This window comes from Salmo salar, chromosome 10, assembly GCF_965601325.2.
Source record: "Salmo salar chromosome 10, fSalSal1, whole genome shotgun sequence".
Taxonomy (NCBI): Eukaryota; Metazoa; Chordata; class Actinopteri; order Salmoniformes; family Salmonidae; genus Salmo; species Salmo salar.
In genome coordinates this window covers 111,152,877-111,177,862 of record NC_138300.1, presented here as the reverse complement: position 1 = coordinate 111,177,862, position 24,986 = coordinate 111,152,877, and the positions used below count along the sequence as shown (strand labels likewise).

Here is a 24,986-nt window from a genome sequence, read left to right as displayed (position 1 = left end):
ATTAATTGAAATGCTAAACCTTTGCACATGAACGCTCACTCATTCGGGAATAATTGCAATCAATATATATTTACGCTCAGTCTGTCATCGTGATCTCTGTTGGAATTGTCCGTCTTTCTGTTGGAAAGTTCATCCAAGCGTTTCTCTGCTTCCCTGGAGTCTTTCGTGGTTAGAATGGATACTTCAGAGTACCATTCAGAAAAATTCTTATAGTATAGATGTTTCGGCGGTTGTCGGTCTTCGCATTCCAGGTCGACATAATTTCTAGCTGCAGACTGGTAATTAGTATTGAAGATTTGCTCTTATTCTGTCAGGATCGATAGTCTCAGAGTTTAACCATTTCCATCCGTGTAGCCAATGCTCGACGTGGTATGGTTAGGAATTCAACAACCATTACAACCTTAGCTTAGACTGAGGTTTTTGTGGTCTCTACTCCAACCTTTGCCCCCTCGGTGATCGAGGTACGAATGATCTGAAGAGGATTACTTCAGGTGGGGGTTTTATTTGTAACAGTAGAAAAGGGCTGTCCCATGAGCCAGATCATGTCTGTGCTCCTGGGGGCGGGCCAATAACTTAGTTAAACTTTAAAAGGAATACAATTCTCTCACATTAACGGTTTAACATAGCATCACATCATTTCACAAATAGTTTAATCTTTACTCATTCATTTTATACAATAATTAGATGCAAACCTCATAACGGAGGCTCCTGTATAAACATAGTTATTGTAATGTGGCTGTATTGTCTTTCATGAGGTCACAAACATGAAACAAAACGGACCAGGTCGTAGCTGGCTTCTCCACCGAATGTTTACACATTCTCCAAAACATGGATATTGTTCAGTTCACAAGTTCTGTGATGTAGAAGAAGTTCCTTTGTCTAACTGTGAAACTCTCTCTCTCTCTATATTGCGTGGCCAGGAGGAGAGAGTCTCCTCCAGGACTTTACGACATGAGATAACAGAACCTTGGTGTAGGAGAGGAGAGAGAGGGGAATGCCACGCTCTATACCCAGAAAGGGCCACGTCATGACAGAAGTAAGGCAATAAATAGGCCATAGAGGTGAAATAATTACAATTTAGCATTAACACTGGAGTGATAGATGTGCAGATGATGATGTGCAAGTAGAGATACTGGGGTGCAAAAGAGCAAAAATATAAATAACAATATGGGAATGAGGTAGCTGGGTGTGTTATTTGCAGATTGGCTGTGTACAGGTACAGTGATCGGTAAGCTGCTCTGACAGCTGATGCTTAAAGTTAGAGAGGGAGATATAAGTCTCCAGCTTCAGTGATTTTTGCAATTCGTTCCAGTCATAGGCAGCAGAGAACTGGAAGGAAAGACGGCCAAAGCAGGTGTTGGCTTTGGGGAGGACCAGTGAAATATACAGTTGAAGTCAGAAGTTTACATACACTGTAGCCAAATATATTTCTCACCCTTAACCTCCCTGGGCAAGGTGAGACGCTTGAAAAAAATACAAACCTCAGGATTTCCCACTTCCTGGTTGGATTTTTTCTCAGATTTTTTCTTAGATTTTTTCTCAGATTTTTGCCTGCCATATGAGTTCTGTTATACTCACAGACATCATTAACCTCCGTGGGCAAGGTGGGACGTTTGCGTCCCACCTAGTCAACAGCCAGTGGAATCATGTGGCACGAAATACAAATACCTCAAATGCTATAACTTCAATTTCTCAAACATATGACTATTTTACACCATTTTAAAGAGAAGACTCTCGTTAATCTAACCACATTGTCCGATTTCAAAAAGGCTTTACAGCAAAAGCAAAACATTAGATTATGTCAGGAGAGTACCCTGCCAAAAATAATCACACAGCCATTTTCAAAGCAAGCATATATGTCACAAAAACCAAAACCACAGCTAAATGCAGCACTAACCTTTGATGATCTTCATCAGATGACACTTCTAGGACATTATGTTATACAATACATGCATGTTTTGTTCAATCAAGTTCATATTTATATCAAAAAACAGCTTTTTACATTAGCATGTGATGTTCAGAACTAGCATACCCACCGCAAACTTCCAGTGAATTTACTAAATTACTCATGATAAACGTTCACAAAATACATAACAATTATTTTAAGAATTATAGATACAGAACTCCTTTATGCAATTCCGGTGTCAGATTTTAAAATAGCTTTTCGGCGAAAGCACATTTTGCAATATTCTGAGTAGATAGCCCGGCCATCACGGCTGGCTAATTTGACACCCACCAAGTTTGGCCCTCACCAAACTCAGATTTACTATAAGAAAAATTGGATTACCTTTGCTGTTCTTCGTCAGAATGCACTCCCAGGACTTCTACTTCAACAACAAATGTTGTTTTGGTTTGTCACGGTTGTCGTTGGTTAAGGAGGACCAAAACGCAGCAGGTATATGTAAGCTCATCTTGAGGTTTATTAACTCCAAAATGAACACCAAAATAACAAAAGAGAACGAACGATCAACACACAGTCTGGCAAGGCACAAGGCTAAACTCAGAACAATCTCCCACAATTAAACAGACAAACACACCCAACTAATATAGGACTTCCAATCAAAGGCAACACCACACAGCTGCCTTCAATTGGAAGTCCACCCCAATTAACCAAACATAGACATACAACTAACTAGATCAACATAGAAATACGTGAATCTCAAACAGTGCCCAAAAACCCCGGAATACTAAATCAAATGCCCTTAACACAAAAACACCACCCTGAACCACATTAAAAAAAATACCCTCTGCCACGTCCTGACCAAACTACAATACCAATTAACCCTTATACTGGCCAGGACGTGACATGGTTCCAAATAATCCATAGTTATATCCAAATACCGCCGTTTTGTTCATGCGTTCAGGTAACTATCCAAAGGGTGACGCGCGAGCACATTTCGTGACAAAGAAATTCAAAATATTCCATTACCGTACTTCGAAGCATGTCAAACGCTGTTTAAAATCAATTTTTATGCGATTTTTCTCGTAAAATAGCGATTATATTCCAACCGGGCGACGTTGTATTCATTGAAAGGCTGAAAGAAAAACATGGAGAATTCTCATGAATGCGCATCTCCAGTGTCACTGTCCTCAGCCTGACCAGTAACAAACAGAGCTGCTGTACTTCGCCCAGAGACTGCAGACATCTCATTACACTTTCTGGCGCCTTCTGAGAGCCAATGGAAGCCTTAGAAAATGTCACGTTACAGCACAGATGCTGTATTTTCGATAGAGAGGCTACAGATGGACAATAAATTGTCAGACAGGGCACTTCCTGTATGGAATCTTCTCAGGTTTTGGACTGCCATATGAGTTCTGTTATACTCACAGACACCATTCAAACAGTTTTACAAACTTTAGAGTGTTTTCTATCCAAATCTACTAAATATATGCATATTCTCGTTTCTGGGCAAGAGTAGTAACCAGTTTAAATCGGGTACGTTTTTTATCCGGCCGTTCAAATACTGCCCCCTAGCCCCAACAGGTTAACTTGTCTCACACACACATTATTGGATTATAGTCATAATTCTATTACATTTCACACCGTTAAATACATTTCAGGGTGGAATTCTTTAGTCATTATTTTAAACATATAAATTCCTTTATCAATCCACCATTTGAATAAATATTACACACTGATACTTCAACCTTTATTGGAATTATAAATGTCACACATAATCAAACAAAACAAAATACATGTATTTACATCATATACTCATCAACGACTGTTCTAGGCCTATTTCCAATTATAACTCTTCCTTTTATGATTTTCATTATAATCTTCATTAGATAAACAGTCTGTCTAAACATTGAAGATAATCTCATCCAACATGGGCTCCTCATGATTGAAGGAATCAGAGCCATCTATTGCGTTTGGAGGCATGTATTTTTCATCCCACTGGTCGGAGCTCGGAATCAGTCCGTACCTCACCATTTGTTGCATCATCGATCTCTCTAGAGTCCTGGTGATTAGACCTCTCGCACACGGAATCAAACAGCAACCACACAACATCAACACACTCATACAGGTGAAAGCGGCCCACAACATGATGATGATAACTAAACAATCATTTAAGCTTTGACCAATTCCCCGAGGTGAGTAAGACCCTGGGTTTAACCTGTTTAGGATAGGGGGCAGTATTTTCACGGCCGGATAAAAAACGTACCCGATTTAATCTGGTTATTACTCCTGCCCAGAAACTAGAATATGCATATAATTGTTTGATTTGGATAGAAAACACCCAAAAGTGTTTGTCTGCGCGCTTTCTACATTTGGAGTAGCTTACTGAACGTGCGAACAACAAGGAGTTATTTGGACATAAATTATGGCCTTTATCGAACAAAACAACATTTGTTGTGGACCTGGGAATCCTGGAAGTGCCTTCTGATGAAGATCATCAAAGGTAAGGGAATATTTCTAATGCAAATTATGATTTTAGATGACTCCAAGATGGCGGCTATCTGTATAGCCTAGTGTATTTTTCTGAGCTCAGTACTCAGATTATTGCAAAGGGTGCTTTCCTCGTGAAACTTTTTTGAAATCTTTCATAGCGTTTGCATAAAGATGTTCATCTATAATTCTTTGAATGACAGTTTAATTTTGTATCAACGTTTATGACAAGTATTTTTGTAAATTGTGGCGCTGATTCACCGGCAGTATTTGAGGGAAAATATTTTCTGAACGTCACGCGCCGATGTAAAATGCTCGAGGCTAGCTCAAGGCTAACTGGTGCTTGCTTCGGGACAGAGGCATTAGCCAGCAGTAGCCATTCGAATGCAGCTTGCTAGCTGCTGTCCCTAGGAGTGTGTCACGACGTGCCAGACTTCAGTGGGTTGAGTCACTGACGTGATCTTCCTGTCCGGTTTTGCCCCCCTTCGGGCTTGTGCGGTGGAGGACATCTTTGTGGGCTATACTCAGCTTTGTCTCAGGGTAGTTAGTTGGTGGTCTCTTGATATCCCTCTACTGGTGTGGGGGCTGTGCTTTGGCAAAGTGGATGGGGTTATATCCTGCCTGGTTGTTCCCCGACCCCCCCATTCTCAGCATCCAGTATCTATGCTGCAATAGTCTATGTGCTGGGGGGCTAGGGTCAGTCTGTCCTATCTGGTGTAATTATCCTGTCTTATCTGGTGTCCTGTGTAAACTTAAGTATGCCCCCATCTCTCTCTCGCTCCCCTCCCAGAGAACCTGAGCCTTAGGACCATGCCTCAGGACTACCTGGCCTGATGACTCCTGGCTGTGTCCGTCCCCAGTCCACTTGGTCGTGCTGCTGATCCAGTTTCTGCTGTTTTACCTGTGGGTATGGAATCCTGAGGTGCTGACCTGTTGCACCCTCTACAACCACTGTGATTATTATTTGACCCTGCTGGTCATCTATGAACGTTTGAACATCTTGAAGTAAGATCTGGCCTTAATGGCCATGTACGCTTATAATCTCCACCCAGCACAGCCATAAGAGGAATGGCCACCCCTCAGGGCCTGGTTCCTCTCTAGGTTTCTTCCTGGGTTCCTGCCTTTCTAGGGAGTTTTTCCTAGCCACCATGCTTCTAGATCTTCATTGCTTGCTGTTTGGGGTTTCAGGCTGGGTTTCTGTATAAGCACTTTGTGACATCTGCTGTTGTAAAAAAGCTTCATAAATACATTTGATTTTATTGAATATAAAGTGTTATGTTTGGTGCAAATCCATCACAACACACTCTTCATATTTTCAAGCATGGTAGTGGCTGCATCACGTTATGGGTATACTTGTCATTGGCAAGGACTAGGGAGTTTTTTAGGATAAAAAGAAACAGAATAGAGCTAAGCAGAGGCAAAATCTTAAAGGAAAACCTGGTTCAGTCTTTTTTCCACAGACACTGGGAGATAAATTCACCTTTCAGCAGGACAATAAACTAAAACACAAGGCCAAATATACTGCTGCTTACCAAGACGACGTTGAAGGTTCCTGATTGGCCTAGTTACAGTTTTGACTCAAATCTCCTTGAAAATCTATGGCAAGACTTGAAAATGGCTGTCTAGCAATGATCAACAACCAATTTGACAGAGCTTGAACATTTTTTTAAATAATAATGTGAAAATATTGTACAATTCAGGTGTGCAAAGCTCTTAGTGATGTACCCAGAAACATTCACAGCTGTAATCGCTGCCAAAGGTGATTCTAACATGTATTGACTCAGGGGTGTGAATACATATGTAAATGAGATATTTCTGTATTTAATTTTCAATAAATGTGTTAAAATTTCTAAAAACATGTTTTCACTTTGTCATTATAGGCGTATTGTGTGTAGATGGGTGAGAAGAACATCTATTTAATACATTTTAATATCAGGCTGTAACAATCAATCACCATATTCTTATCGGCAGACTCAATAGGCTTGGTTTCTCTAAAGATTGCCTTGCCTGGTTCACCAACTACTTTGCAGACAGAGTTCAGTGTGTCAAATCTGAGGGCATGTTGTCCGGACCTCTGGCAGTCTCTCTGGGGGTACCACAGGGTTCAATTCTCGGGCCGACTCTTTTCTCTGTATACATCAATGATGTCGCTCTTGCTGCTGGTGAATCTCTGATCCACCTCTACGCAGATGACACCATTCTGTATACTTCTGGCCCTTCCTTGGACACTGTGCTAACTAGCCTCCAAACGAGCTTCAATGCCATACAACACTCCTTCCGTGGCCTCCAACTGCTCTTAAACGCTAGTAAAACCAAATACATGCTTTTCAACCGTTCGCTGCCCGCACCCGCTCCCCGACTAGCATCACCACCCTGGACAGTTCTGACCTAGAATATGTGGACAACTATAAATACCTAGGTGTCTGGCTAGACTGTAAACTCTCCTTCCAGACTCATATTAAACATCTCCAATACAAAATCAAATCTAGAATCGGCTTTCTATTTCGCAACAAAGCCTCCTTCACTCACGCCACCAAACTTACCCTAGTAAAACTGACTATCCTGCCGATCCTCAACTTTGGCGATGTCATCTACAAAATAGCTTCCAATACTCTACTCAGCAAACTGGATGCAGTCTATCACAGTGGCATCCGTTTTGTTACCAAATCCCCTTATACCACCCACCACTGCGACCTATATGCTCTATTCGGCTGGCCCTCGCTACATATTCGTCGCCAGACCCACTGGCTCCAGGTCATCTATAAGTCTATGCTAGGTAAAGCTCCACCTTATCTCAGTTTACTGGTCACGATAACAACACCCACCCGTAGCACACGTTCCAGCAGGTATATTTCACTGATCATCCCCAAAGCCAACACCTCATTTGGCCGCCTTTCCTTCCAGTTCTCTGCTGCCAGAGACTGGAATGAATTGCAAAAATCGCTGAAGCTGGAGATTTTTATTTCCCTCACCAACTTTAAACATCAGCTATCTGAGCAGCTAACCGATCGCTGCAGCTGTACAAAGTCCATCTGTAAATAGCCCACCCAATCTACCTACCTCATCCCCATACTGTTTTTCTGCTCTTTTGCACACCAGTATCTCTACTTGCCCATCATCATCTGCTCATTTATCACTCCAGTGTTAATCTGCTAAATTGTAATTCTTCGCTACTATGGCCTATTTATTGCCTACCTCCTCACGCCATTTGCACACACTGTATATAGACCTTCTTTTTTTCTACTGTGTCATTGACTTGTTTATTGTGTTATTGGCTTGTTTATTGTTTATTCCATGTGTAGCTGTATTGTTGTCTGTGTCACACTGCTTTGCTTTATCTTGGCCAGGTCGCAGTTGTAAATGAGAACTTGTTCTCAACTAGCCTACCTGGTTAAATAAAGGTGAAATAAAAAAATTAAAATAACAAAATGTGGAATAAGTAAATGGGTATGAATACTTTCTGAAGGCACTGTATGTATGATGCCTTATTCTGAAGGAGGTCCCTTGCTGAGACAACATGGCTGCGTTCACACAGGCAGACAAATTCAGATATTTTTTATAAAGGCCAACTAGAGCGCTCCCTGATCCAGCCAATCCAGAGAGGAATCCAGATGCGCCAAAACCGGAAGTACACCGAAATAGACGCAATAAGGTGGAAACTCCGAGATATTGCTACAGCAACATGCAATAGGAGGGTCGACACAGTTAAGGTTTTGACGTTTTTTTTCAGAGACGCCAATTTTCAGTTGGTATTTGGCGACATCGTACATAGTTATCAGCGTGGACGAAATGTCATATCAGAGTTTGTAATCCTGGTTACTAGCTAGCTAACGTTAACTAAACTGTTGTTGTTGTTGATTTACCAGTCGTCCATATACCTAGCTAGCCAGCTAGCCAAGGAGGATACATATCAAACGTTACCACTGTATTAGCTACAAACGAGATAATGAAGTTAACGTTTTCTAAGTAACGCTAAATTAAATGTGCACTGCGCATAAATCGCTGCGCCATTTCCTGCTTGCTTGCTAAAATTCTAATAGTTCGCCTAATTTCAGTTTGTGACAAAACAGAGTCAGTGTACCATATAAACAGTCGATAAATATATTTTCAATAACCAAAAGCATAGTATTTTCATATGTTTGAAGCTGGTGTACTGAACTGAAAGTAAAAGAGCACATTTAAAACGGGAAGGAAAGATATAGCGCCCACAACATATCTACCGCTTCTTGGACTTGCTTTCAATGAGAATTACATATCTATTACTTAAATTTCTATGTGTATTTGGTGGGGTCTTCCAAAAGTGACATTGCAGCTTTAAATCACTAGTTGATAAAAAATCTCTCGAAATAGTAGGTGTTCACTCAATACGTTTTATCTGAATTTTCCAAAGTGGCAAACCTTGCACCAGTCAATATGCCTTTGCTGTTTTTGGAGAGATTTCCATGGCCCAGTTTGCAGACATACACAGCTCTGAGTGCTGTATTTCTCACTGGGTCAATATTGAGTGGATACTGTACTGTCACAGAGCCAGTAGAGTACACACAGACACAGAGCAGTACTCCTGTAGAAAGTGATGATGTTGATGAGGACCCAATCACCAGCCTTAGCGATGTGGCAGCCACTGTCCGGTTGTACCTGGTCTCAGACACTGTTTTTGTTTGGGTAAGTTCATAAACTCCGCTCCTGTGGTTTGTTGATAGTCATGCTTTGAATTGTACTGAATTATCTGATTATTGTGTAGCGGACTAAACTCCACAGTAAAGGATGTTTAATGATATACTTCATCAACGGCGTGGAGCTGAGAACAGGCTTTGCGGAATCTAGCTCCGACTACATCAATTTGCCTGAGGTCAATACTTCAAAAAAATAGAACTTATGAAACGGCCAACTTGTACCTATGTATGTCCTCTGTAGTTGCGTGCCTTTCTTTGTTTGCTGAAATCCATACTTTTTCAATAAAGGGTTAATCAAATACAACTACAGACTGATTGCTCATTGGTGTTGCTCTAAGATGGCAACTCAGTGTAAATGCGCTTGTGCCCATTGAATCTCAACAATGAAATAGTCAGTGGTGGTATTTGATTAATGTTTATTGAAAAAGTATAGATTTTAGTAAACAAAGGCACGCATCTACAGAGGACAAACAGGTACAAGGTGGGTGTTAAATATTTTTTTAAGTATTAACCTTGGGTGAATCGATATAGTCCGAGCTACAGTAACAGTCAAACGTTTGGACACACCTACTTATTCAAGGGTTTTTCTTTATTTTTACTATTTTCTACATTGTAGAATAATAATGAAGACATCAAAACTATGAAATACCACACCATGGAATCATGTAGTAACCAAAAAAGTGATAAACAAATCAAAATATATTTGAGATTCTTCAATGTAGCCACCCTTTGACTTGGTAACAGCTTGGTACACTCTTGGCCTTCTCTGAAACCAGCTTCATGAGGTAGTCACCTGGAATGCTTTTCAAACTGTCTTGAATGAGTTCCCACATATGCTGAGCACTTGTTGGCTGCTTTTCTTTCACTCTGTGGTCCAACTCACCCCAAACCATCTCAATTGGCTTGAGGTTGGGTGATTGTGGAGGCCAGGTCATCTGATGCAGCACTCCATCACTCTCCTTGGTCAAATAGCCCTTACACATCCAGGAGGTGTGTTTTGGGTCATTGTTCTGTTGAAATACAAATCATAGTCCCACTTAGCGCAAACCAGATGGGATGGCGTATCGCTGCAGAATGCTGTGGTAGCTATGCTGGTTAAATGTGCCTTGAATTTGAAATAAATCACAGACACACACCATCGCACCTCCTCCTCCATGCTTCACGGTGGGAACCACACATGTGGAGATCATCCGTTCACGTACTCTGCGTCTCACAAAGACACGGCAGTTGGAACCAAAAATCTCAAATTTGTACTCATCAGACCAAAGGACAGATTTCCACCGGTCTAATGTCCATTGCTCATGTTTCTTGGCCCAAGCAAGTTTCTTCTTCTTATTGCTGTCCTTTAGTAGTGGTTTCTTTGCAGGAATTCGGCCATGATGGCCTGATTCACGCAGTCTCCTCTGAACAGTTGATGTCTGTTACTTGAACTCTGAACACATTTATTTGGGCTGCATTCTGAGGTCCAGTTAATTGCCGATTTCTGAGGCTGGTAACTCTAATGAACTTATCCTTTGCAGCAGAAGTAACTCTGGATCTTCCTTTCCTGTGGCGGTTCTCATGAGAGCCAGTTTCATTATAGCTCTTGATGGTTTTTGCAACTGCACTTGAAGAAACTTTCAAAGTTCTTGAAATTTTCCGGATTGACTGATCTTCATGTCTTAAAGTAATGATGGACTGTCATTTCTCTTTGCTTATTTGAGCTGTTCTTGCCAAAATATGGACTTGGTCTTTTACCAAATAGGGCGATCTTCTGTATACCAACCCTACCTTGTCACAACACAACTGATTGGCTCAAACACATTAAGAAGGAAATAAATTCCCCAAATTAACTTTTAACAATGCACACCTTTTTAATTGAAATGCATTCAAGGTGACTACCTAATGAAGCTGGTTGAGAGAATGGCAAGAGTGTACAAAGTTGTCATCAAGGCAAAGGGTGGCTACTTTGAAGAATCTCAAATATAAAATACACTGCTCAAAAAAATAAAGGGAACACTTAAACAACACATCCTACATCTGAATGAAAGAAATAATCTTATTAAATACTTTTTTCTTTACATAGTTGAATGTGCTGACAACAAAATCACACAAATAATCAATGGAAATCCAATTTATCAACCCATGGAGGTCTGGATTTGGAGTCACACTCAAAATTAAAGTGGAAAACCACACTACAGGCTGATCCAACTTTGATGTAATGTCCTTAAAACAAGTCAAAATCAGGCTCAGTACTGTGTGTGGCCTCCACGTGCCTGTATGACCTCCCTACAACGCCTGGGCATGCTCCTGATGAGATGGTGGATGGTCTCCTGAGGGATCTCCTCACAGACCTGGACTAAAGCATCCGCCAACTCCTGGACAGTCTGTGGTGCAACGTGGCATTGGTGGATGGAGCGAGACATGATGTCCCAGATGTGCTCAATTGGATTCAGGTCTGGGGAACGGGTGGGCCAGTCCATAGCATCAATGCCTTCCTCTTGCAGGAACTGCTGACACACTCCAGCCACATGAGGTATAGCATTGTCTTGCATTAGGAGGAACCCAGGGCCAACCGCACCAGCATATGGTCTCACAAGGGGTCTGAGGATCTCATCTCGGTACCTAATGGCAGTCAGGCTACCTCTGGCGAGCACATGGAGGGCTGTGTGGCCCCCCAAAGAAATGCCACCCCACACCATGACTGACCCACCGCCAAACCGGTCATGCTGGAGGATGTTGCAGGCAGCAGAACGTTCTCCACGGCGTCTCCAGACTCTGTCACGTCTGTCACGTGCTCAGTGTGAACCTGCTTTCATCTGTGAAGAGCACAGGGCGCCAGTGGCGAATTTGCCAATCTTGGTGTTCTCTGGCAAATGCCAAACGTCCTGCACGGTGTTGGGCTGTAAGCACAACCCCCACCTGTGGACGTCGGGCCCTCATACCACCCTCATGGAGTCTGTTTCTGACCGTTTGAGCATGCACATTTGTGGCCTGCTGGAGGTCATTTTGCAGGGCTCTGGCAGTGCTTCTCCTGGTCCTCCTTGCACAAAGGCGGAGGTAGCGGTCCTGCTGCTGGGTTGTTGCCCTCCTACGGCCTCCTCCATGTCTCCTGGTAGCGCCTCCATGCTCTGGACACTACGCTGACAGACACAGCAAACCTTCTTGCCACAGCTCGCATTGATGTGCCATCCTGGATGAGCTGCACTACCTGAGCCACTTGTGTGGGTTGTAGACTCCGTCTCATGCTACCACTAGAGTGAAAGCACCACCAGCATTCAAAAGTGACCAAAACATCAGCCAGGAAGCATAGGAACTGAGAAGTGGTCTATGGTCACCACCTGCAGAATCACTCCTTTATTGGGGGGTGTCTTGCTAATTGCCTATAATTTCCACCTGTTGTCTATTCCATTTGCACAACAGCATGTGAAATTTATTGTCAATCAGTGTTGCTTCCTAAGTGGACAGTTTGATTTCACAGAAGTGTGATTGACTTGGAGTTACATTGTGTTGTTTAAGTGTTCCCTTTATTTTTTGGAGCAGTGTATATTTAAAGTTGTTTAACACTTTTTTTATTTAGTTTTTCTTACTACATGATTCCATATGTGTTACTTCATCGTTTTGATGTCTTCACTATTATTCTACAATGTAGAAAATAGTAAAAATAAAGAAAGCCCTTGAATGAGTAGGTGTGTCCAAACTTTTGACTTTGCACAGTGTATTCCAGAAATCCTGGTCTTGGCTCAACGCTGTTGGTGAAGTTCATCAGAAACTTCCTGTACCGCGGAGATTAGTCCGCTAGATATTGTGCTGAAAAATAACAAAACCATCGCGATTGAGACTTTCGTAACCTGGGACAAACTTTTACCTTGATATTGAAATAATGGATTTGGGATAGTGTCAATTTGCTGTTTCATTTGTTGGCTGATTTAACTTTCAATTCAATATGTCATGTTGATCAGGTGATGGTGAATACAACCTGTTGTGTCCTGATGCTGATTGCAAAGGTGATCCAGTGCGTTGTCTTTGGGCCGCTCCGTGTCAGTGAAAAACAGGTAAGTAGGAATATGTTTTGTTTTTCTAGGTAATGTCATTCATTAACCAGGTAGCCTAATGTTTTTCCTTGAAACCCTTACTGCAAACTGCCAGGTCCCCTTTAACTGGGGTATAATGGGAATGTCATTTCATTAGTAGTCATTGAGATATGCATGCTAAGATAGAGGCCACTATCATAAACATTTTATTATGCAGCTGAATTAAATCCTACCCAATTTAGGCAATGAGTGATTCCTCACAAAACCCAGACGAGAGGCCTGGATAAGGCCAAAACGTAATAAATATGCCAATCTTTGATAAATCATTGCTCAATTATGCTTTTGGATACAAATGTAAAATATATGTCAACAAGCCTTACTCAAAACAAGAAAGCTATTGCGACTAAATCAAATGTTTTAACGGCCTATCTGCCCTGGCTGCTTTCTCTCTCTATACAGCACCTGAAGGACAAGTTCTGGAACTTCATCTTCTACAAGTTTATCTTTATCTTCGGGGTGCTCAACGTTCAGACGGTGGAGGAGGTGGTGATGTGGTGTCTGTGGTTCGCTGTCCTCGTCTTCATGCACCTCATGGTCCAGCTCTGCAAGGACCGCTTTGAATATGTTCGTTTTCAATAGTCCAATATAGGAGTTATCCTCTTCTGGCAAACAATAAGTCACAATATTGTTTTATCATTTGTATTTAGCCAATATCTTTAAGGCTAATCATTAGTGTCTTTGTTTTGTAAAACAAACTCTAATTTCCCCGGTTCATGATTAGGATTTTTAATGTTATGATATTCTATTATCATCCACGGCAGTATCGTACTTTATCACTGAGTCTTGTGTGTGTTGTTACAGCTGTCATTCTCACCCACCACTCCTATGGGCAGCCATGTGAGGGTTCTGACCCTGCTGGTGGGTATGCTGCTGACCTGCTGTGGCCTGGCTCTGCTCTGTGGTCTGCTGGGAAATCCCCATGGCATGCACACCGTCGCCTTCATGGCCGCTGAGGTAGGAGGCCTGGAGCTCGCTCCCCAGGTGGATCTCAACTGTTTTTCCTTGATTCATCGTGTCTTCTCTCCTCGCCTCAGGAGAGGAATGTTTCTCCAATGCATTTTGAGATGGAGGCGACATTTAAAAAGTCTATTGGGTCCTCTTGCCTTGGTTTCTCTTTTCTATATGGATAAACATTTGCGGTGTAGTGCTTATCTGCCTGTTTTTAATGTATACATCATGGTCTTATCTGATGATGCTCCCCATTATCTAACCAGACTATTGTTTTCTTATGTTTCCTTTCAGTGTATGCTGGTGTCCGTTAGAACTGGACATGTCATTATCCGGTAAGTGATTGTGCAGGCAATTGCCAAAATATTGTATATCTTGTATAAACTCATTACCAACTGGTGGTAGATCTTGTTAACGTTCCCCAGCAAGAAAACCAAACATGGCACTCAAACAGAAGGGGGAACTAACAAAGAGTCACTGACATCAAACAAAATGAAACAGGTGGGGTTCTGAAAGATACTCTTGGAGCTGTCCACTGAAAGTTGCATAGCAACAACAACTGGGACCTAAAAGACACCCACCATGAGCACCCACTAAATGTGCCCACTAAGAGGCAAATAAAAGAAAAGCCCACACCAAACTCAGACAGGAAGCAAACCAAAATGTTGGCGCAAAACAAAAACGGGGAAGATCAGATAAAGGATTGTTTGTCTAGAAATCTAATTGGGAGTTGACCTTCCACATCTCTCCAGACAACTGGAGCCATGGGCCAGCCACTCTTAAAAATCACCTGGGCCAGCACAGGTGAAACACCTTCCCACTAACAAGATGACAAACCAGCACAGGTGTAACACAAACTGTCTGTGCGCCCCACGTGCTAACGTCCAACCTCGAAATATAAATGGAAAATCCAAAGCCTGTAACAATCTGAAAAGGCCGCACGCACGCACTGAACACCTGTTCCTGCTCCCTCCAGGTACTCTATCCACCTGTGGGACTTGAACCATGAGGGCACCTGGGAGAGTAAAGGATCCTACGTTTACTACACTGACTTTGTGATGGAGCTGGCTCTCCTGGGGCTGGACCTCATGCACCACATCCACATGCTGGTGAGTTCAACACCCATTCTCACATCCACTCACTTTCACACAAAACAACTGCACAAGAGTGGCATGTCCCTATTTGACTTGTTACTAGGGTCGTTACTAGGGTCGTTACTAGGGTCGTTACTAGTGTCCATTTATCTATAGGTCCCTTCATGTTGTAACCAGAATATCTTCTTTCTACCAACTCTTTCTCTTATCCTCTCCTCTGCTCTTCTCCTTTTTCTCTCCCTCTTCTCCCCTTCTCCTCTCAGCTGTTTGGTAACATCTGGCTCTCTATGGCCAGCCTGGTGATCTTCATGCAGCTGCGTTACCTGTTCCATGAGGTGCAGAAGAGAATCCGTCGCCACAAGAACTACCTCCATGTCATCAACAACATGGAGGCCAGGTTTGTTGCTCAGTCAGCTAGCTTTATCTTTCTACATACTGAACAGTACCTGTATTTATTTACATTACATTGTGTTATAGCTGTATCCATCTATGCTCTGGGGCATATTTGAAGGCAAAAGGTTGAAAGCAAAGGATTAATTTCCATGATCTGAAAAGAAAATGGACAAAGTATTGTTCTAAGTATATTGTTGATTGCAGGTTTGCTGTGGCCACCTCTGATGAGCTGGTAGCAAACAATGATGACTGTGCTATCTGCTGGGACTCCATGATGACAGCACGCAAACTGCCCTGTGGACATCTCTTCCACAAGTGAGCAGATATGCAAAAACGCTTAACCCCCATGCAGTGCGCATTTCAGCAACCACAACAACTATCTATTCTGCTATACATACCGTAATTTCCGGACTATTAAGCGCACCTGAATATAAGCCGCACCCACTGAATTAACATTTTTTTTATTTTGAACATAAATAAGCCGCACATGTCTATAAGCCGCAGGTGCCTACCGGTACATTGAAACAAATTAACTTTACACAGGCTTTAACGAAACATGGCTTGTAACAAAAATAAATAGGCTTTAACGAAACACGGCTTGTAACAAAAAATGTAAAATTAGCAGTAAGCTTTAGTTGTCTTTTTGCACTGAGTCAATTCCTCACGCTGCTGTTTCCAACGTCTTATTATCGACTCATTAAGACCAAGCTCCCGTGCAGCAGCTCTATTTCCTTTTCCAACAGCCAGATCAATCGCCTTCAACTTGAAAGCTGCATCATATGCATTTCTCCTTGTCTTTGCCATGATGAGGGTGACAAAATGACTACCGTAATCAGAATGATGGGAAGCTTGAGAGCGCTTGATTTAATCTAAACAGTAAAGAAAAAAAGTTGTTTGACCTTAACCCGTTCGGCAATTTCATTGGTCTAATGAAAGCTTCATGCCGCTAAAAAACTGAGCACGTCACAGAATGTGTTTTAAAAAATAAAAAAATAAATTGAAAGCGGGAAAAATCCATATATTAGCCGCGTCATTGTTTAAGCTGCGAGGTTCAAAGCTGGGAAAAAAGTTGCGGCTTATAGTCCGGAATTTACGGTAATAACTCCAGTCCATTATCATGATTTAACATTATGTGCCTAGTGCTACATAAAATCAAAGCATTATTATGGTCACTATTAACAGTGTGTTTTTGTGTGCCCAGCTCTTGCCTGCGTTCCTGGTTGGAGCAGGACACGTCGTGTCCCACGTGCCGTATGTCTCTGAACATCAGCGAGGGGGCTGGAGGAGAGCGAGAGGAGAGGCAGAGGGAGCCCATGCTGGAAGACAACATGGGCCCTGGAGGCCCCGGGCCAGAGGCAAGGCCACACCTCAACCAGCACAACCACTTCTTCCACTTTGACGGTGAGGCCCCAACACTCACCCAGTATACTCACTTTTCTACTTTTTTACTAGCACTCAGAATCAGAACCAATTTATTTCACAGGGACAGGACATATTAATCAACATTTAGGCTTAAGTGTAAATCATAGTCCCGCATCCCATTGTGACATAGCTATGCGTTTCTGAGACCACCGTCTGCGGGGGATGCACTAAGTTCCCAACCAACGTATCTCCGGTATGTGTCCTCTATATTCATTTGAGTGTGTTGACAGTTGGAGAAATTGCTTGAGCCGCGCTGAGAAGTCTAAAAGTATCAAAGCCAACGGTCCAATATTCTAGAACATTCCTTTGCGTACATATTTTTGCTCTTTAAAAGTATGTAAATAAGTAGATAGGTTTTATTGGTTTCTCACAGTCAGACTGAATTGTACACCAATTTACATTCATAACATGAATAATTAAATCATTATCAAATAGTAAAATCCTAAACCAGTAAAACACTTTCAATATAATACAAGTACTGAGTGTACAAAACATTAAGAGCGCATTCCTAATATTGAGTTGCACCCCCCCCCTTTGCCCTCAGAACAGCCTCCATTCGTCAGGGCATGGACTCTACAAGGTGTCGAAAGCGTTCCACAGGGATGCTGGTCCATGTTGACTCCAATGCTTCCCACAGTTGTGTCAAGTTGGCTGGATGTCATTTGGATGGTGGACCATTCTTGATACACAGGAAACTGTTGAGTGTGAAAACCCGGCAGTGTTGCAGTTCTTGACACAAACCGGGGTGCCTGCCACCTACTACCATACCCCGTTAAAAAACACTTAAATATTTTGTCTTGCCCATTTACCCTCTGAATGGCACACATACACCATCCATCTCTCAATTGTCTCAAGACTTAAAAATCCTTCTTTAACCTGTCTCCTCCCCTTCATCTACACCGATTTGAAGTGGATTTAACAAGTTACGTCAAATTTTATTTGTCACATGCACCAAATACAACAGGTGTAGACCTGCTTACTTACAAGCCCTTAACCAACAATGCAGAGTTAAAAAAACCAAAAAAAACCATCTAAATAAACTAAAGGAAAAATAGTAACACACAATAAAATAGCAATAACTAGGCTGTATACAAGGGCTACCGAGTCAATATGCGGGGGTACGAGGTAGAGGTAATATGTACATGTAGGTTGGGTTAAAGTGACTAGGCATAGATAATAACAGAGTAGTAATGTGTGTCAGTGTAGTATATGTGAGTGGTGAGTGTGTGTGTGTGTGTGTGTGTGTGGAGTCCACTGAGTGTACATCAAGCCTGTGCAAGAGTGAGTGCAAAAAATAATAATAAAATAAGGGTGTCAATGTAAATAGTCCGTGTAGCCATTTGATTAACTGTTCAGCAGTCTTATGGCTTGGGGGTTGAAGCTGTTAAGAAGCCTTTTGGTACCAGACTTGGCTTTCCGGTACCGCTTGCCGTGCGGAAACGGAGAGAAAGAACCATCTACGACTTGGGTGGCTGAAGTCTTTGACAATTTTTAGGGCCTTCCTCTGACACCACCTGGTATAGAGGTCCTGGAATGCAGTGATCTCGGCCCCAGTGATGAAATGGGCCATACACATTACCCTCTGTAGCATCTTGCGGTCGGATGCCGAGCAGTTGCGGTGATGCAGCTAGTCAGGATGCTCTCAATGGTGCAGCCATTGGTCAGTCTATGTCATGGAAAGAGCAGGTGTTCTTAATAACAACAATACTATAAAGACATGGTGTGGGTGGCAGCTTTGTATTTGTATTTATTAAGGATCCCCATTAGTTCCTGCCAAGGCAGCAGCTACTCTTCCTGGTGCCCAGCAACATTAAGGCCGTTATATACAACTTCAAATATTACATTACATTTCATAACACTTTACACAATACATTAAGTGTGTTCCCTCAGGCCACTACTCTACTACCACATATCTAGAAAATATATATTTCCACACAGGGTTGGCAGCTTCATGTTCAGCGTCATTGATGAGGGCAAGGAAAAGGACCGGGCCAAGGAGGGTCCCCTGGGCCACCCCACATGAGGGACTCCCATTCAGATGTGGCACCATAATGACCTGTTGTCTCCTGTCAGAGAGAAAGTCCCAAACCCATGGGACTATTTCAGGCCTCACCCCCATTGACAGGATATTTTTGATTACAGTAGTTAACCCTGTCAAATGCTTTACTCATCAATGTAAATGTGTCAGTGTTGGCTATGAAACGAAATGACATCTGTAGTCCCTACTAGTTTTAGTTTTCTGGATCAGGCCTCAGTATCTTTAGGGCCTAGAGTAACACCCATAAAATATGCAGATAGACATCCTCTCAGTGGTTACTCTGACACAGTTGGCGACTATTCAGGCTTTTCTCTCAACACTCTAAATCCATACACAGATTAGATAGGACACCTCTCCATGAATATCTAATGAGCTTGACCGTGCATGCATTTCACCCCTACTAGGTTCTCGCATTGCCAGCTGGCTGCCCAGTTTCTCTGTGGAAGTGATGCACACAACCAACATCCTGGGCATCGTACAACAGGTCAACAACTCCCAGCTCAATGCCATGGTCAGTGTTCATGGGGTCCATCCATTTTTTTTTTTTTTACCAGTGTCTCATTCTATTCTTGTTAACTTTCACTTGTCCTATTCTCTCATGGCAGTAACAATGAATATAAGAAGGTAAAGAAAGGAGGCTACATTAGATGTTTGAAATAATGATACATCTCCTCTCTCGCTATCTTTAGGCCCATCAGATCGGGGAGATGTTTCCGGAGGTTCCCTACCATCTTGTGCTACAGGATCTGCAGCTGACCCGCTCTGTGGAGGTCACCACTGACAACATCCTGGACGGACGCATCGTGGTTCCTTTCCCCATACAGGTCAGTCAGTCCCACACTGCTACAGGGAACTCCACACGCTGGTTGTGTGGGTGCTTATGTGGTCTCCTTGGATGTGACATTAACATAAGGAAGGGCTAAAATATAGTTCAGGGTCAATTCATCCCATGAGCCGATACCCAAAATGACTTGAAAAGCCTTCTTGGGACACTTGACTTACACAGTAAGTTTAGAGCATACCTGACTTCCAGGTCTGCTTAAAATGTCTGCTGTCTCCCTCCAGCCTGTGGACCACTCTGCCTCCCAGGTCAACCCCTCCCCACAAGATGTGGGTGGGGCCAGCGGGAGTTCAGAGTTCGTGACCCCCGAGGTGGAGGACTTTGAGGTCAGAGGCAGCCGCTTCTCCAAGTCAGCCGAGGAGAGACAGAAGATACTGCTACAGAGGAAAGATGAGCTACTGCTACGAGCACAGAGGTACTGGATCTGCTTATTTAAAGTTAAAAAGAAAGCACTGACTTCAATGGAACACTTCCAGTTCCTAACCTGCTAGCCTGGATTTCAAATTAATCTATTATGGATGTTGCGAATGACGCAAATTGTCTATTTTATCATATTTACTACCTTTCTATGCTCTGTTTGTGCCCACTTGTCTATTAGAATATTTGGTCCTGTATGCTACAGGGGTCGTAGCCTGTGCTTTTCACCTTTCATGCTGCTCTATTCCATTCAGCTCATTGTGTTTCTCATGTTCCTGTTGATGGTAATAATGCGCCCTGATCATGAGGCTCTGACCAGCACTGACCCCATTAGCTCACCGATAGCCATGTCCCCTGGCACCAGGACATTAACACGCCTGGCTTTAAATAGTACTTGTCTTCTTTCAAATACTTTTTGCCAGATGGGCAGGGTCTGCAGTTGCACTTTTGGGACTATTCTATTGGTTCCATTGCACCAGGCAAGCTAAATCAATCTGAGCTAAAGTATTTTTTTAAAATAAGCCAATATTAAATACCACCCTAGCTTCATGTCCACATTCCGGCTCAACCTTAACCCTAGCCTCAACCACAACCCTAACTCTAGCCTCAACCCTAACCCTCAACCACAATCCTAACCCTAGCCTCAACCACAACCCTAGCCTCAACCCTAACCCTAGCTTCATGTCCACGTCCCGGCTCAACCCTAGCCTCAACCTCAACCCTAACCCTAGCTTCATGTCCACATCCCAGTTCAACTCTAGCCTCAACCTTAGTCCTAGCTTCATCTCCACATCCTGGCTCAACCATAACCCTAAGAACCCAGCAGAGGTCTTAAAAACTAAAACCAACTCCTCTCCTCCTGCGCCCCTCTCAGGAGATATCTGAGCAAGAGCCCAGAGGAAAATGCTGCTGCTATGAACGACGATGATGAGTACGATGGTCTGCCCTCTCTTGAGGATGACATCCCAGCAGGCTCAGTTTTAGACTCTATGACCCTGCGACGCAGAAAGTTAGCGGCAGCTGCTGAGCGCCGCATGCACGCGTACCAGTGAAGAGGCTGGACTGGGAACTAGGGCCGGGATGATACCAGTATTGCCATACTCGTTAGTATCATGGCAAGAAAACAAAACACAAAGTGGATTTAACTTGTTTAGGAAAACATCCCTGATGTTGGAATCAAACTTATTTTTTTTCCAAGCTGTGGCAAACAATATCTTGCATACAGCAGGTTATTAAAGGACCAGAGTTAGATCTGCTTCGTGTTTTCATTTTGTCATGGACATCTTTTTGTGATACTGGTATTGTCACAGCCCTACTGGGAACCAGTAAGATTTATACTGGTTACGACAGGTCTCACTGTACCACCAAACCTGCCCCTCTACAGTCCATCTAGGGCCGGAGTAAGTAACCTACTACTGAATGGACTGTCTATCCGTTAAATTAATCGGAGAAATGTGCATGATTACATTTTTTTTCCACCCTGTGTTTTAAACAAGAGATCCCAGGCTTTGTCACAACGGACCGTGAACGGGAGTCCCATAGGAGGGCGCACAATTGGCCCAGCACCGTTAGGGGTAACGGAGGGTTTGGCCGGTGGGGCTTTCCTTGGCTCATCATGCTATAGCAACTCCTTGTGACAGGGCCTGGCACCTGCAAGCTGAATCCCGTCGTCAATTGAACACATTGGTGCGGCTGACATCCGGGTCAAGCAGGCGGTGTGGTAAGAAGAAGGTAGCCAGGCGGGTCATGTTTCGGAGGACTCATGACTTGGCCTTTGCCTCTCCCGAGCCCATTGAGGAGTTGCAGAGATGCCAAGGGACCTAATTCGGGGAGAAAACTGGGTAAAACATTTTTTTTGGTTAATTGCTTGTGGCCATAACACCCTGTTCAGGGTCAGGCCTGGTTAGTACTGAGAGGGGAGACTGCCTGCCAATACATTATTAGACAAAAATCTTTATTGTCCACATTTCTGCTCTTATCTCTACCATGAAGAAACATTGAACAGACAGTCTCCATCTACTTTCGGATACTGCAGAGTCTAGTACAGTTTGATGTAGGAAAGATCTATTTTCTGTCCTGAATACATATATAGGCACACATACACTCTTCACTTTTCAAAGAAAAACGTTCAGTTCCATTGCCTTGTGTATTGATAGTGTGCCACTATGATTCATAGCTAAAAGTCACATTTTAATTTGTATTATAAGAAGTTGAAATATGAATTCATTCTTAATTTGTGTACATGCCTAGATGGCATAGGTAGCATTAGATTGTCTACATGATTCCTCAAAACCTTGGGTAAAGGCTTTAGCTGGATCACACTTTATTTGAATGGTACTGAGCTACAGTGCCTTTGGAAAGTATTCACACCCTTTCACTTTTTCCACATTTTGTTAGGTTACAGCGTTATTATAAAATTGATTAAATTGTATCCAGACAATTTACAAAGTACTTTGTTGAAGCACCTTTGGCAGCAATTACAGCCTTGAGTCTTCTTGGGTAGGACGCTACAAGCTTGACACACCTGTATTTGGGGAGTTTCTCCCATTCCTCTCAAGCTCTGTCAGGTTGGATGGGAAGTGTTGCCGCACAGCTATTTTCAGGTCCCTCCAGAGATGTTTGATTGGGTTCAAGTCCGAGCTCTGTTTGGGCCACTCAAGGATATTCAGAGACTTGTCCCGAAGTCACTCCTGCATTGTCTTGGCTGTGTGATTATGGGTCGTTGTCCTGTTGGAAGGTGAACCTTTGCCTCAGTCTTGAGGTCCTTAGCGCTCTGGAGCAGGTTTTCATCAAGGATCTCTGTACCTTAATCTGTTCGTCTTTGCCTCGATCCTGACTAGTCTCCCAGTCCCTACCGCTGAAAAATATCCCCACAGCATGATGCTGCCACCATCATGCTGCCAGGTTTCCTCCAGACATGACACTTGGCATTCAGGCCAATAGTTGAATCATGGTTTCATCTGACCAGAGAATCTTGTTTCTCATGGTCTGAGAGTCTTTAGGTGCCTTTTGACAAACTCTAAGCGAGCTGTCATGTGCCTTTTACTGAGCAGTGACTTCCATCTGGCTGCTCTACCATAAAGGCCTGATTGGTGGAGTGCTACAGAGATGGTTGTCCTTCTGGAAGGTTCTCCCATCTCCAGAAAGGAACTCTGTCAGAGTGACCATCGGATAACAGTCTTGTTAGTTCCAAACTTCTTCCATTTAAGAATGGAGGCCACTGTGTTTACATTTACATTTTAGTCATTTAGCAGACGCTCTTATCCAGAGCGACTTACAGTAGTGAATGCATACATTTCATACATTTTCTTTTCTCCGTACTGGTCCCCCGTGGGAATCGAACCCACAACCCTGGCGTTGCAAACACCATGCTCTACCAACTGAGCCAGTTGGGGACCTTCAATGCTGCAGAAATTTTTTGGTACCCTTCCCCAGATCTGTGTCTCAACACAATTCCTACGACCTCAAGGCTTGGTTTTAGCTCTGACATGCACAGTCAACTATAGGTCCTTATATAGACAGGTGTGAGCCTTTCCAAATCATGTCCAATCAATTGGACTCGATTCAAGTTGTAGAAACATCTCAAGGATGATCATTGGAAACAGGATGCACCTGAGCTCAATTTTGAGTCTCATAGCAAAGGGTCTGAATACTTAAGTAAATAAGGTATTTCTGTTTTAATTTTTGTATAAATTTGCAAACATTTCTAAAAACCTGTTTTTTTTGCTTCGTCATTATGGGGTATTGTGTGTAGATTGCTGAGGATTTGTTTATTTAATCCATTTTAAAACGTCAAGAGGTCTGAATACTTTCCAAAGGCACTGTATGTAAGGATTTCATAACACAGGGTTTCCCAAACTCTGTCCTCGGGGACCCCAAGGGGTACCCATTTTGGCTTTTACCCTAGCACTACACAGCTGATTTCAAATAATCAGCTAATCATTAAGATTTGATCTTTTGAATAAGCTGTATAGTGTTACGGCAAAACAAATCTTGCACCCCTTGGGGTACCGAGGAATGAGTTTAGGAAACACTGCCATAACACCTTCATACCTGTACATAGACATCTACGTCTTGCTCATTTTATTTTGCATTGCGCTAAGTATTTGTAGTGATATTTTATTAAATTCATGCGGTGTTGTCCTTTTTTTTTAAATGTCTGGATCATCATGATCTGCCGGAGGCTTCTCTTCTCCTAGTATTCCCTAGTAGAGTTGCAGAATTCCAGAAATCCTGGTTGAAAGATTCCCAGAATCAAATTTTTCTGGACAACCAGGGAAGTTTGGGACTTGTGTTTTTGTAGTTACAACTCTCCTGAAATGGACAGCTTTTTACCTGTCACAAAATGTTAAGCTTGGTCTTTGTAGACCTTGACTATACTATGACGTTTGTGTTCTTGTTTTGGTTGCACATTTGCACCTTGAAACAGTATTTATTTATGTATAGATGGCACGGTATCCATTGGACTATCAACTGGATGATGGAACTGTTTACAGAATGGTTTGTAAAATTATTTAGCAAAAGTGCGTACGTCACTAAATCATAGGAATGCATTTTGTTCGCTTAATTTGTGCCTAAATTGAACAGTGGATCAAGAATTATATATATATTTTGTGTAAATACTTTTGTAATGACTGTATTATACATGTGAAATGACCCTATACAAATACAATGCATAACTACTATAGATGCTTTAA

General features: G+C 42.6%; 1 protein-coding gene and 1 non-coding gene across 3 annotated transcripts; one reads left to right on the top strand and one right to left on the bottom strand.

Moving 5' to 3' along the window:
- The first annotated feature begins 7,997 nt into the window (after window positions 1-7,997).
- On the top strand, window positions 7,998-24,986 carry amfra (autocrine motility factor receptor a). 2 transcript variants are annotated; one of them, XR_006757090.2, is made up of 14 exons: window positions 7,998-9,052; window positions 13,005-13,097; window positions 13,536-13,700; window positions 13,938-14,090; window positions 14,379-14,419; window positions 15,061-15,193; window positions 15,442-15,575; window positions 15,776-15,886; window positions 16,773-16,972; window positions 19,436-19,542; window positions 19,721-19,855; window positions 20,097-20,287; window positions 21,164-21,689; window positions 21,786-24,986. XR_006757090.2 is itself a non-coding variant. In XM_014125567.3 (13 exons), exons 1-13 carry the CDS (start codon window positions 8,804-8,806, stop codon window positions 21,339-21,341), a joined length of 1,890 nt encoding a protein of 629 aa, XP_013981042.1. In that variant the 5' UTR covers window positions 7,998-8,803; the 3' UTR covers window positions 21,342-24,986. The 2 variants fall into 2 exon arrangements, 1 of the variants encoding a protein (XP_013981042.1); XM_014125567.3 differs by having other exon boundaries at window positions 21,164-24,986.
- Window positions 23,611-23,687, bottom strand: trnaa-ugc (transfer RNA alanine (anticodon UGC)). The gene has a single exon. It is a non-coding gene; the product is annotated as a tRNA-Ala (tRNA).